This window comes from Thermobia domestica, chromosome 6 (genome assembly GCF_964235325.1).
Source record: "Thermobia domestica chromosome 6, izTheDome1.hap1.1, whole genome shotgun sequence".
NCBI classification, from domain to species: domain Eukaryota; kingdom Metazoa; phylum Arthropoda; class Insecta; order Zygentoma; family Lepismatidae; genus Thermobia; species Thermobia domestica.
In genome coordinates this window covers 35998233-36013963 of record NC_137459.1, presented here as the reverse complement: position 1 = coordinate 36013963, position 15731 = coordinate 35998233, and the positions used below count along the sequence as shown (strand labels likewise).

The following is a 15731-nucleotide window of genomic DNA, read 5'->3' as shown; positions in this document are numbered from 1 at the left end:
CGTATGTTCAAAGGGGAAGGTCTCTAGTGTATTATCTGGTTTAGATTTCTCACTTGTCTGTGTTGGAGGCATAAAAGTCAGCCTATGTGGTTTCATATTCCACAACTTCGAAAAGTTAAGTTAGTTGAAGTCATTGGTACAAGACCAACTTTCACAATTTTTCCGACTTAAATTTCCGCTTTGAAACTTGGGTGAACATGCTAAATATTAATGATGTCTTTGTTGAGCAGTAATCAGATTTCAGGTTTACAATTCACATAAGTTTTCCTTTGATATGTTTACTTGTATTATTAAAGTTGTGGTAATAAAGTAAGGCTCATACTCTTTATTGTTTCATTTCTCAGTGTAGGACGCTAGAAATAATGATAAGTACTAAACATACATCAACCAACTAACAGCAATCCCCCTTGCCATAGTCTGCCGCGAACTGCAACGCTAGGAGAATATTACTCCTGAGCAAATTTGATAAATAATGAACAGTATTTCAGAAGTCTGTTTACCAAAGGTAACTCGCTTTACTGTTTTATCAATACAAGGTGGCGAATAATTATGTATGTAATGTTTGACTGACTGTAGTATTTGTAGTTCTGGACAAGTTTCGATATTGCAATACTGTGTAGCTTGAAAATAGGGATAACGGTTTCTGGATGGAGCACAGCCACTCTATGCCATACAAAGGCGAGAGTGGCTGAACGAAACATTCCCGAGCCGCTGGATCGGTCGATGTGAGTCTGTGGAATGGCCAGGTCGATCTCCCGATTTAAACCTCCTGACTTTTCCTTATGTGGTGTCTTAAAGGAAGTGTATCAACATCACATACGCAATTTGGCTGTGTGATACGGGAAGCTATCACACAGAGTTCTACAGGATAACAGTACGGTTCTGTCAACCTGCTTGTAACAACGTTTCTCTTCATCTTCACGCATATATCAAGTTGGATGGTGCATTGGTGGAACATGTCATCGAGAACAGAGATTAAAATTCTTGTAAGAAAGGTATGAGAGTTGTGTATTTATGTTCAAGTTATGTTGCTAGCTTCTTTAGCGCAGTTTTGAAACATCCTATACATAATTACGGTCCAGCCTATACATTGAGCGTTCACACGCTGAGATGTAAGTTCGTTAATTTAGTACTTGCGAAGACAAAGTGTTTCCAACCTGCTATTGGTATACCGTTGTATCTGTCATTTGGTATATCAAAGTATTTTCATATAGTCTTTTTGGCGCACGGCACGAGTGACTCTACAGAACCTAAGACGCGCGTAACATACATGAACTTACAATTAGTATTGTGGATCAGATACAACGGTTTTCTTCCTGTGAAGCACGTTGAACGTTGGTGTAAGAAAATACAGTGTTCGCCACGAAATTGGAGTACTCACGGCTGCCGAATACTTTTGCTAACACGCAACGTCGAGTTCAAATAGGTCTACAGGACATTGGCGGCTATTTTCCAACTTATATAGCCACAAATCAACTCGTAAATCAATGTGGGTCAATGCATATTTTTATATCTATTTTTCTAAGTTATGATGAAAATCAATAGAGTTGATAGCGAGCTGTAAAGTCGGAGCGGTCTATCATCCTCAAGCGGCTTCAAAGGAAGTGGCACACCATTGAAATAACCCATATACTTCTTTGTTACAAGAGAAAACTATTTCAACAAGTCATTCTACTGTAGTCTGCTGGAAATGAAAGCGATATTGCATTTTTTGACACTCTTGTACAGAAAGCGATGTACAAACACAGTCAACACGTTGTTTGATCCTCATAGCTCAATTTTAATATGTTAGATTACTTTAAGAGGACTGCTTTAGTGTTTTCATGTCAGTCATGACATTATTATTATTATTGATGATACATATGAGCAAAATGTACCCATTTTTAATACAAATTTAGCAATGGGAACAATGAGTCCCGTCGACATCACATTCGTGTTATTTATGGCTTGTTTGGAGTGTTAGTTATGAGTATGCTTAGGGTAAATTTTGTGCATGAGTATAAATTAAGCAAGTTGGGGACTATTTGAACGTCGCAAGCGCAGTATATCGTAATATCCTGTATGGTTGTGTTTGCGGACACCCAACATGTGCTTCTATTTACACACACCAGCCCTATATATCTTACAATGGATTACCACAGTTACAGACGACGGGGAGAACAGCAACACCATTAATCACATGATGACGAGGAAACAGCAGCGCAAGCGCCTATATAACGGAGAGGATTACAAGGAAAGTCACCAGTCTGCGATTGGTCACCCCTCCTTTAGCTTGTTCTGGAGCTTTCTAGGAGACACCTATCCGAAAGCCTCTAGATTGCTTCGGAACTCTAGGCCTTCCTTCTTCCCGCTTAGCTTCCTTCGGTGCCCTGTGATTCTTAACCACCTCACTGCTTGCTTCAAAGCATTGAGGATTCCTAATCCACTCCACCCAGCTTGCTTCGGACCTCTAGACTTCCCCTCATCCCTCTTAACTTGCACGAAGCTCTGTTGGACATCCTACCTTCAGTCACCTAGCTTGCTTCGGAGCTCTGTGACTCTTAACCTTCTCACTGCTTGCACGGAGCATTGGGGATCCTAAAATCCTTCACACCTGGCTTGCTTCGGAGCTCTAGGCTTCCCCTCATCCCTCTTAGCTTGCACGAAGCTCTGTTGGACATCCTACCTTCAGTCACCTAGCTTCCTTCGGTGCCCTGTGATTCTTAACCTTCTCACTGCTTGTATGGAGCATTGGAGATCGTAAAATCGACTTCAACTAGCTTGCTTCGGAGCTCTGAGGAGATCCTGCCCTAGGCTGCTCGGGTCTTGGATCACCTTTTTGTACCTTTATTAGAGAATTTATATTATTTACCGAGCGAAGTAGCTCAAGTGGTAGAGCGTTGGCTTCGCATTCGGGAGGTCGCGGGTTCGAATCCCGTTGCCGACCATCCTGACTGAGGTTTTCCAGGGTTTCCCTCAGTCCTACCAGGCAAATGCCGGGATAGTACCTACTAAACAGGCCCTGGCCGATACCTTCCTAAATCCTTTCCATTGTTATTGTTGTATATCCAGTGTAAAATGGCCTCTGAGCTGTATCTGGTGATTGTTAAATAAATAAATAAATAAAATACTGTTCATAGAGAATTTTATAATAAAGAAACGGTAGTGGGGAACGATTCCGGACTGTAATTAGCTCTACAAACACTTGCACAAGCAGAACTCTACAATATAATTGAACATTTTAGCTAATATGAGCCTTTAACATTTTTCTGAAGAAAGAAAAAATAGTGATTTTCTAATATTGGAAGTGGATAATTACTTTCATAATTGCAGTTTAATGTTCCTCTTCAGAACAGAGGCTACATAGCATGCAGTAATACATCCGAGTCACATGTATAGTACACCCCACCAAGGATTAAACCTAGGTATTCAGCACCGAAGGTGAAACCGCCTACAAACTAAAAAAGTTTTTTTAAAAAAAAGTTGTGAGGGATATCAGAAAAAAAAGATGAAATACTGAAGCGCATACGCCTAACTAATCGATAAGTCATTATTCATTAAACACCACGTTCCAAAATACCTAATTTGTATTCCAACACACCTGAATATTCTCTCACAAGAACTGAATTATTTGTTGCAAAGGGATGAGTCATCTGTATGAAAACTGCAATATTAAACTGAGAAAGGATGTTCGTGACGAACAAACTTTCTTGACGTGAAAGAAAGCACATCTATAATAAATGTGTATCATTTATACAAAAGACTGTAAAACGGTACCACGAGTTCTAGTCACGTAAGGATATCCTTTTAGGCAACAGTAAAACTAGAGAAGTACTTGGAAACACCATAAATGTGTATTTGTTCCTTCTTAAATAAATACATACATAAATTGTACAGGGTATATCTATTGCAGGAATTTATGAACAGCACATTATCTTAATGCAAATGTTGATCCACATGTTCAACATCATTGTTACGAGGCGTGTCCGTAAAATAAGGTCTCTATTTGTTTATCACATAGAAAACAAGTCTATTGGCAACGAATGTTACGTCGATGGAAATGCTGGACTTTCAGCTATTTTTCGACGTAATCACCATTGCGATCGATGCATTTTTGCATGCGCTATGGTATTTTTCGTATACTCTTGTCATAGAACTCTCCCGCCATGTTGGGCAGGTAGCCACTCGACCTCGTTTTTCAACTCGTTGTCGGTCTGGAAATGCGTTCCACCCAGGTGTGCCTTCAACTCAGGAAACAGATGAAAATTAGCAGGTGCTAAGTCTCTAGGGCAGCGTTTCCCAACCGGTGTGCCGCGGCACACTGGTGTGCCGTGAATTGACCGCTGGTGTGCCGCGAGGAAATCAAAACAAAATTATTAATTTTATAGAAGTGAAATTGCAAGACATAGGGAAAAATGTATATTTGTATTTCACATTACTAGGAATCTCTACTATGAATCTACAATTTTAAGTTTCATACCGTTTTACTTTTTGTACATTTCTAATGTTGAAAAATATTTGTTATCATTGTTATGACCATTATTGCTTCTTTATTGTTGCAGACTATTTCGTAACTTGAAAATTTAAAATATCATTCAATCCTTTCGACAAATTACCTACATTTGTGTTTTAAAAGTAAAAGAGATTAGTTCCTTCGTTATTTAGTGATCTTCATTCTTAGTAAAAGGTAGGATACAGTTTTCCAAAAAGAAATCGTACTTTTAATCACCTGAGTCCAACGTTTCATTGCAGTTGTTTTAGGTTTTTAAATTAGAATGAAAAATAAGCATAGGGATTTAGCACAGGGAAAACCCAGTGATCAAGCTTTCTTCTCTGTGCAAAGGAAAAGAAAAAGTACCACTGTGTTTTATATTTACAAGTAATAATATAATAATAATACAAATAATAATAAGTGTGCCGCGAGAATCCATGTTAGACCCGTAGTGTGCCGCAAGTTGAAAAAGGTTGGGAAACGCTGCTCTAGGGGGATGGGGAGGACGTCTAATCTGAATTGGGCAACGAGATTGGCTGTTGCACGGGCAGTATGGGACGGACATTGTCGTGATGAAAACATTCCTTCGTCAGCATTCCCCTCCTTCGATTTTGAATGGCATGACGCAGTTTCTTTCTTTCTTTTTTTTTTTAAGTCTCGCAGTAGCGATCATCGTTTATTTTTGTGCTGGTAGGCATAAATTCGCATAACAATACACCTTTTCTATCCCAGAACATACTGGCCATCACTTTGCCGGCAGACGCTGTTTGTTTAAATTTTCGCGGCTTCGGTGAATTCGAGTGCCACCACTAACGCGACTTCTCCTTAATTTATGGTGTCGTGTAGTGCACCCAGGTTTCGTCACCCGTGAGAGTTGGCTCGAAAAATTCCTCGTCGTGTTCTGCATAACGCTCCAGAAATCTGCGGGCTGTTTCAACACGGTACCGTTTACGGTTTGCGGTGAATATTTTTGGGACATACCTCGCACACACTTTATGATAATGCAAATATTCGATCAAAATCATGTGAATCGTACTATTACTGACTTCAGGGATTCGTTCGCATAGCTTGCTCCACTTTTGCAATTGTTTCGGCCGTAACCGAAGGCCGCCAGAACGCTGTTCATCAGGGGTGTCTGTACGGTCCTCCTGAAATCTCTCACCCACTTTCGCACGTTTTTGACGTCCATACACTTCGCATAACTGACGATGAATCTCAATCGGGGAATCTCAAATAAGGAATCACTGCATGCAACTTGCAGCTGGCGGGAGAAGCGAGAGGGAGCTCCATCGCGAATGGCTGCCCACTCCAAACTGAGCGTCGCAGCGGGCTCTGGTTGGTGGTGGTGTTAAAAGGGAGCGCCAAGCTACACACCAGTGTTACCAGATTTTGCGTCAAAGCTTTCCTCAGGGCTTCAGCGCTTTAGACACCTTATTTTACAGACACGTCTCGTAATACACTTCTTCAAATGTTCCACAATATGTGTTTAAAGTTTCTTCAACACATGACGGTCCACAGAAGCAATTACACTTTTTCGGAACTTTATTTAATTATTATTATTAATTTATCTATACATTTTCTGGGCATTACTGCCATCTATGGTCTTAAGTCTGTCAAGTATGAGGAATGACGTCCACACTATCCTGGAGAGGAAGGAAGAAAGGAATGGCGAATGAAGGAAGTGGTCTGAGATCTGTATCCCGGCATTTGCCTGGTCGAATCAAGAAAACAAAGGAAAACCTCACTTAGGACTGCTGGCCTGAAAAAGCTGTTACACCTTTTCGACCAAGCGTCCCCACAAGTTACTTAATTCTAAGAATAAGGCCAGAAATAAGGTGCACCACTCTTTCTAAGTGAGTCATCGTACTCAAGTATTTTTAACATCTAACTGATAGATGGATAATCATTGGTTTGAGAATAACAATAATAATACGGAGTTCTTGAAGCCACAAAATATAGAAAACGTTTTTTTGAAAGCATAATTCAATTTTCAAGGAACTGGAAACAAGCCACTTTAAATTGTCGACCTATTTGGAGGTTTCCAAGGTACTAAAACGAACAAAGTAAAGATCCATGCAAGTTTAAACTGAAGATCGATCTTATTCATTACTAGCCGAAATGGCCGTCCTTCGCACGGGGAGAATAGGTTTATGGGGAATATTTGAATCCCCTTTCGCCTTAAAATATTTTATTTCGATAAAAATGTAATAATAAAAGTACAGAAAATACTCTACTTTTGGTGTAAATATTAAAACACCCTATCTCCACAGAATACGTCTCTAATTAAATTGATATGATTAAAATACACAGCTTGAAGTGGGTACTATCTATCTTCCAGTATTTATTTCACACGAGACAGATGTTTTTCCGACCTAGAAAACTATGGATTCAAGACAAATCTCAGTCATTTTCGACAGTTTGTGTTTCACCTCCCCCACTCCACCCTCCGTAGATGGGGCTGGACTTGAATTTAAATAGCATCTGGAGTGTCATTCTTTTCCTAAGCGACCTCGAAAACTATGGATTCGACACTAATATCGGTCGTTTCTTATCATTTTTATGTATGTCTCTCCTACTTTCTCTAGGAGTGCTAACTCTACACATTAACTTAGCGATGCTAAAAACAAATGATGCAGCACTAATATCAGTAGTTTTCTATATTTTTACATGTCATTATCCCCCTCCCCCCGCGGCATCAATGAGAGCTTAAACCGGACTTAAATGGCACCGGAGTGTCAGTGTTTCTCTGAGCGATCCCGAAAACTATGGATTCGATCAATATATATTATATACACCCTAACCCTAAGAGTACTAGGAGGTTTTACTCAAACTAGGAGCTGACCTTGGAACTAAAGGGCACAAAAACTGTCAGTAATCAATTTAGGGATCCCGAAAACTATGAAATCGACACTAATATCGTTTTTTAAAATTATTTTTACTTGTCACTGTTCCGCCTCAGGAGTACTAAGGGAGGCTGAATTTGGACTTAAGCGGCATCACAAGTGTCACTGTTAATCTTAGTGATCCCGAAAACCATGGGTTTGACACTAATATTGGATGTTTTCGATCATTTTTATATGCCACCTCTTTTACTACCCCTAGGGTGTGCTAGGTGGGTCTTATCCCAACAGTACTCTTTTGCAGACTGTAAATAATATATGTACCAAGCTTGGATAAAAACGCTCGAGACGTTTCAGAGTTATGCTGGAGCATACACACACATTCACATACATTAATATATATATATATATATATATATATATATATATATATATATGCAAATTAATGTAGGTGAATGTATGTGTGCGCTCCAACATAAATCTTAAACGTAAATGCTACGTTTAAATGTTTGTGGTGAAGAAAAGTTTATATGTTTATCTCCAATCTTTCGATAATGAGATCTCGAAAACCACAAGTACTAGAAACGTGCTGTTTTCGCCGGTCGATTCCAAATTTTCTGTACACTGTCCAGTTCTACTTGAATATTAAAAAAAAAATGTGGCCGTTATTCCTTTATTATATTTTTAGGGGTACGCTGGAAGTCTTGAAAATTTAAAAACACAACATCGTATCCTGTGAGTTATACATTCCAACACAACACACTCTCATATAGGTGTTGTATATCTCTCAGGCGTTTGTTCCATGGCCGAATGATGATGAAAAACTAAGAACAACCATTTCCCCACGCTAAGATGAATCTTTACTGTTTCGAGTGCTTTGCTCAATGAACCCGTATATCACTGACGTTATACTTAATTGTGTATGTAATGTACTACATGCAAGAAGAAAGAAAACACTGATGATATATGAATTAGAAACTCCAACCGAAAGTAGCTCAAATCTTGAAACGATGTGAGATATTGAAAAAATAGCTGAAAAAAATCTCCCCTTTTTGTGGCACCCCTTGCCGATTTTTATCAAGACGTCTTTCCTTGTGTCTGTAAAGGGATATGTACAGATGTCGTGAGGAATGACAAGGAGATTCATGCTCATATGTGAATGATGCGCTGTGTAGAGAGCACAGGCTCATCTAGTTATTGATAATAGTTTAAACAAGTGTGTCGCGATGTACTGGAGATACACTGAAGTGTGTTGTCAGTAAGAAATGGTTGGAAACCAGTGATATAAGTTAGTAGAGTCTGTATAATCTTCACCTTTAAAATTGTATAGGCTATTATTTCAATAATTTATGCTTGTTTGAGATTCTCAAGTATATGATACACAATTTAATTGATTTTTTCTCTTTTTTTTTCGATCAAAAGATCCAATAGATATATTTCAGGCAAAAATTTCCTTGTAGGCTTTATATCTGGAGAACTACACATAGTGCAGCCAAACCAAACTATCATTTATCTCAGTATGATGTGCCTATTTCGTCTCGATTAACGAGGAGCCGTTCAAAAATTTTGTGGACCCTGATCGAAAAACTAATTACTGGTCAAGATCGCAATCTTTTGATGCATATTTTTGGATCTTTCCTATTTTTTTTTAATTATGTTTAATATAAGAAGACCACAATGGCACACCTCGAAGACTAGTGTCAGAAACGCTGCTATAGGCAGTAGCGTAACTAAGGATGCACACCCCTCGCTCTTCTCACGTTCATGAAGGCACGAAAAATTTATACAGCAACAGAAAACTTTTTACTCAGGGTTCTCCCGTTTCCTAACACTTTCTTCATTCCACCATTTCATTCATTTGTCATCATCAGCTTATTCTTAAGAATAGCCGTCATAACGGAGGGACGTAAAACTGAAAGATTTCATTTCATTTATTATCCTCCATGAAACATTAGCCAGAGGTTTTAAGTTCATGAGACTAATCGACTACCAAATTATGCTATGCGTATGTGTTAGATGTCTTAAATGTGTAGAACGCCTATGTCCGTCTGTTGACAGGTGGCAAAAACGGTAAGGGATACCTGTATCAGAAAGTGATTTTTGAAATCGATGCGGCATCCCAAGAGTAGATTCCATCTGCTCCACCATCCCTATATACAAACCGGAAGTGGTGGAAATTAATCGTTTTCGGTTTCAAGGTTGATCGCCATAGAACAAAAACGGTAATAGATGGCGACAAGCGATTTTCTGCAACCCATTGAGCGTCTCAAGAGAACATACCATCACCACCCACAACACTCTATCAAAACCGGAAGTGGTTGAATTGATACTAGTTCTTCCAATTTTAATACTTATTTTCATGGAGGAGAAACGGTAAGAGTTATCTGGAAGTTGTTTTCTGGCACAGATTCAGTGTCTCATGATTGAGTTTGGCCTCGGCTTTTATCTACCTGTTCAAACCAGAATGGTGAAAAACTACGACCTCCGGTTACAACAATGACCGTATAAATGATAAAATGAAAATGGATACCAACAAGCATTTTTCGGATATTGATTCAGTACCGCGAAAATCCGTTTCACCTCTAATTTTATTCTTCTATTACAACCGGAAGTGATAGACATCAATAGCACTTCCGGTTTCGATATTAATATTCACAGAGCCAAAACATTGCATTGGATACGAGTTTACGTCCCGATCAGCAGCGAGGCTACATGAGACGTGAACCTACAGCTTAAATAAAATCTTTCAGTTTAACGTCCCACGATTATGCCCGTTATACTAAGGGAGACGGATGATTAAGGCAAGTGAATGATGCTATAAAAATCTGTGGAATGAGAAAGTGGGAGTATGCGGAACCACCTCGAGAAAACCCACGGACGCGATGTTGTCCACCCCAAACTACTCAGCCGGGGATCGAACCACCTAGCCCACGCACCAGAGGTAATCGCTTACGATTGATCCACCCCGCCCCCCTAATAATAAAAAGAAGTGGAACTATTGGTGGAATGAGAACATCATGCGGAAACGGTAGAATCTACATTCACGAAAGAGTAAAAACGTGAAAAATTGATGTTCACCATAAGACTACATTATCTAAGGCAGAGTTTCCCATACCTTCTTGTCTAACTTAGTCACTTTCAGTGCGCGCATTTTCAAACTCGAAAGTTGCTGAGAGTAAAACACCTACGATAAAAAATCCCAACAGCCACTCTCATCTCACTTAATTATCAGGGCCTGTTCTTAATAACCTCGGTGCTGAATAAAGTCACAAAGCAAAGATCTGAATCATATGACCTGGAATTAAACCCTCGACCCTTCGTACCAGAAGTGAGGGCAACACCATTCAGCCGTCGGGGACCCCGTTTACATACAATAGGATGAACCTAAAGTCGATGAAATGGACGGTGGATTATATTTAGTGGTGTTCATATTTTCATTTATATTTCCATTAGCATTATGTTTTCATAACAGTATTGGTGTCGAAACCAAAAAACATCGCTTGAGAGTCCCACGAAAAGGATCAGACTGTAGTAGATGCTGCGCAAGCTCACATAAGGACTATGTGAAATATATGTAAACACGTACAAATTATGTCACCTTTGGGTACTGTTCTTTCTTTTTCCTTGCCAAATTGAGCCTCCTTACCGCTCAATTATAAGCATGTAATTACATTTTACTTTTATAACTGTACAGTTTTGGAGGTGGGGTGAAATTTGATACACTAGCCGAATGGCAGTGTCAATAAGTGGGAAATTGAACCTTAATGAAACAAATAGTACCGGAAGTATACATTATAAATTGACGGAATAATCGATTTTATATCACACCCATTCTTCTATAGGTGTGAATTCAATGGTATACAGGGTGAAAATGTACGACCGAACCGAGAATTGAACGCAGGTCTCCCACTTACCGTGGCAATGCGTTAACCACTACGGTATCCAGCCCGCTCCCAGAACAGCAATAAAGTCTCTCAATCTTGAAGTTGGTGTTCTTTTACTCAGACCACATGGTTTGTACAACTACCTCCTGTTGAGCTTGAACAATTCAGTGTTCAGATTCAGAACAACTCTGACGGTTGTACTACCATTATATTAACGAATGGAGAAAACAACCGATTTCTCTTTAGGTGGGAATTCAGTGCCACAAAAAGAGTGAAAATAACGCACAACTGCACCGAAACTCGAACGCGAGACCTTGCGTGTACCGTGCCAATGCGTTAGGTCCTACGCTACCCAGTCCGTTTCCTGAACAGCCATACATTCTATCACTCTTGAAGTCGGAGACCATGCTCGAATCTCGGTCCACTCGTGCGTATTTTCACTTTTTATATTGCGTATAACAGAACTTGTACCGTACCCAAATGTTGAGTAAAATTGTTTTGGTACTAATGGTAAGTAAAACAAATAACCAGAGAAGCTAACAAAACCAAACAGATAAATCTGCAGAAAAGTGAATTTTTGTTGACATTTTGCTGATGGTCCCATGAATCGGAACGCTATCAAGAGCCGAAACAAACTACTTTCGTATTGTAGTCTTCTCCAAATTAATTTGAGGAGGATAGATGATTCCAGACCTTATTTCAAATTTTACCTACCTTTTCTTTTTCTTCTGTACGAAGTAATCCAGATTATATGGTTTGGTATATCTTCTTTCGTAAAGTTAAATTTCGTTCAAACAAATTTTCAAAAAGCACGATATTCTCGATAATATGCTTATCATTTGCTGTTCTCTTGTGTTGAAGAATATCAGGTTGCATTAGACATGAAGATCTGAAGACGGAACATCCAATGAATCTAATTAAAAGTATCGAACTAAAATATATACATACCTTGCCTGAACAACCTGAGAATTGTCTGCGAGTGTAACGGCACAATTATCAACATATGCATTATTTTGCAAGGATGCATCTTTTCGAAAGGATCATTGCATGAAATGTAATTTTCTGTCACATGGACGACAATCTACGGAAATTGTGCTTAAACAAGTTCAGTACTTGTCTTCTGAATATGATACTTATTCTATTCACGCATGTTTACGTTTGGAACTTCAAACCAGCTAAAGTTCACAGTATTTCTTCTCTTTACTTCTTACTCGTGTAATTAAACTTTGCAGAATTGATGGGGCCGCGGTGGCTCAGTGGTAGAGTGTTCACCTCTGGTGCTTGGGGTCCCGGGTTCGATCCCAGCCCCTGCCAAGTGAACTTTGTGGTGGACAAACGCCGCGTGCGTGGATTTCCTCGGGGTTCTCCCGTTTCCTCCCACTTTCTTCATTCCACCATTTCATCCATTTCTCATCATCACCGTCTCCTTTAGCCTAGCCGGCATACTCGTGAAACGTAATTTTTTTTTTTTTTAAGAATTAATTTCAAATCTCTAATTACGAATAATAAGCGCAATGATAGTAATAATCAGTCACAGGATCAAGTCACTTATAATGAGAAACTGAACCGAAAAAATAAATCGTGTCATCCTCAAATACTATAACCTTTGATTATACTAAATAATTTTAGTGAGCTGACACAACGAAAAGTCGCCTACAGGTTAAGTATAAAGACACCAATAGAAATAATTATTTTACTACAAATTACCAGTTAAGTACATATCTTACAATTGCTTGCCCCTATTAGGTACTGCTGAAGGGCAGCAACCACATGTATAGTTCCACTATGAATATAGTGTTTCTTACAAAAATTGTCATCTAATACTTTAGTAACTCGTATACCACTAGCGACTTTCTATTTGTACTAGGCATAGATTAAGCTTGAGTAAATCCCCACAAACATGTCACGGTAAATCGTCTCAGATTCACGCATACCAATAAAAGATTACTTCCTACTAGAACGAGTTTGGTAGTATTAGGGTACGACCTTTGGAAATTAACAACAAAAATACATATTTACAGGCATGTATCCTGACATGCTTCCCTGAAATTCTTACGTATCAAATGGGTGTAATCTTATATTTAAACTTTGAAATATTTATATTTAAATATTTACCAGTACTTTAAAAAAATGCAGGGATAACTAATGAAACAACGTTCATTTTTAAATACCCACTTCAACGAAGGCTGTCTATTGTCACGTGAGATATCACGTCAAAAAATAGTTCAGCTCAGTTGGGTTGCACATCTAATCCTTCTAAAGAGAGTAATTCAACTATGCATCTCCAAGGAACTTGTTCAGAAGTGACCTTCGTGCTATCCTAAGTAAGGTAAACATAGATGATTTCATTATTTATGTAGCTCCTTCATCAGGAAATGCACTTCCTACCACCTTACAAAGTACGTTTTATGGGAGGAATTACATTCCTGCGTGCGCTCAGTGCATATTCACTTAACCGTTACGAGTATAAAATACAGCATCCGAACATATCCTATTAAAAACTAGGATGCAAAAAGCACAAAGTAACCAGTAATAGGTTTCCACTAAAAAGTTCAAATGTCATTTCAAGTAGTCAGTAACAGTGATAGTGCACGTAAAAGAGAATAAACTTACAGAAAAGTAAAGCTCAATTGACTATTTTCTATGGAATCCATACTAACAAAAAAGTGTTGGAAGCTGTCTGTTGTTGGTACTATTTTAAGTGGAAGCATTCTGACGTCAGACAAGGATGTAATCAGGAAATTAATTACAAGTATTCAAAGACGGTAGTTGGATGTGACATTTCGATTTATATATATATATATATATATATATATATATATATATATATATATATATATATATATATATATATATATTTTTTAAAGAAAGGTCATTACGTTTTCTGTAGCGGCACGGACTATTGAAACTCAGCAAGAAGTGTGGCAAATGGAGAAGGACATTAAAAATAAAGAAATGGAGAAACATTAGGTTTAAAATGTGAACATCGTGTTGATGGAGTAAAATATCATTGGCAGAGGTCGGCAAGGAAAGGCACTTCTTTCGAGGCTACGAAGTTCTCGATAGAGAAGATGTTATTTATAGTGTATTGGTGTAAAATTAAGAAAAAAAATAAACCTAGTGCTTTTAGCAATATTCTTGTTTACGCGCATACCCACCATCGTTGACGCGCCTACGGACGCACTTCGCTGCAGACTTCGTTAGATAGCACTCATGCTGTTTAGAGGCCAAAATAGCACAGGTTGTTTTGTGCTTCTTACACTGTAGTTTTTATGGCATATTTCCGGACGTCAGTATTTAAACGCAAAGCGGTAAAGTCCCCTTCAAATATTCATCGAGGAATTCTAAAGAAACACCTTTTAATGGAATAGCAATGAATTTCCTCATCAATGACAAGAACTTAACGTTTTTCAGCCTAGACTTACTTTGCCACAAAGGCAAAAAAATCCTACATAGATCTATACGTTTTAAAAACCTATTGTCATATATTAGAAATTAAAAATTTACCCAACACTGGAATATGAGTGACACTTGAGTTCATTAAGGCTTCCTTATGAAGTAATGAGAGGTTAAAATAGCACACGTTTTGCTTTACTTATTCCTACATTATTAGGGACTTTACAGGTACGATCCCCATATATTTTGATTACCTATCCATCATTGCTTTTATATTAAAAAAAAAATATCCGAAAATTTAAGAATTTGCGTTTAACCGAACTAGCACCGTAATCTCCCCTTCTTTATCTGTACATTATTTATGAGATAATCTAATTTTGTTTTTTAATGAACTTTTTACATTATGCTATAATATATTTTAATTGTCACTGCAAAGGTAATTAAATCTGCAAAGGTACATGTAATACAAGGAAAACAATGTCTTACGTAACAGCGTTCTCTGTAATAACATACGCCTCCATACAATTATATAAGCAAGCTGCATTAATAATTGTTAAAGAAAGTACATAATTCAAGTTACAGAATAGCAGCACTGTACTTTGTTGCAATTCCGTAAATTGTCCTTGTAACTGACGAAATTCGGTCATCTGATTTGATATAAAAATACTGGTATACCGAATTGGCACCTCACAATATTGGTGTTTTTTGTTTATATTTAACATAAAAAGCACAGAAACAATTTACCTGATCCAAATAAGACATAACTAACTGCTTCATCCGTAAATGTGGAATTGTGAAGACATCCACTTCTGCTGGTATAGCACACGCCGCCATGATGCTCATTTGTTCATCTGTTTGTTTTCTTTACTTTGTATATCCTTTGTACCGGAACTAGTCCCACCTTCATGAAACCAAACATTAAGAACTCGAACGCAAGCAGGTACCTTCTGTAACAGTTGGCGTCAACGAAAAGCAAAATTTGCTATTTAGTTTGCGATAAAAGACATGGCGAGGTAGTCATAGTTGTTTTTTTTCTTTGCACGTTTCGTGTTGCGCTACCTTACTATCCGCAGAGTATAATAAACTAACCCGGAATGACGCCCGAGACCTCCGATTTGAGAATCGCCAAAAGGGACAATG

General features: G+C 38.3%; 1 protein-coding gene across 1 annotated transcript in view; it reads right to left on the bottom strand.

The window, feature by feature from the left end:
• Positions 1–15492, bottom strand: part of LOC145687936 (F-box/LRR-repeat protein 5-like) — a 147524-nt gene extending 132032 nt beyond the window's left edge. Inside the window, exon 1 of the mRNA XM_081761506.1 lies at positions 15336–15492. Within this exon, the coding sequence (XP_081617632.1) occupies positions 15336–15434 (99 nt within the window). The 5' untranslated portion in view covers positions 15435–15492. The remainder of the gene's footprint in view (positions 1–15335) is intronic.
• Positions 15493–15731: the final 239 nt, after the last annotated feature.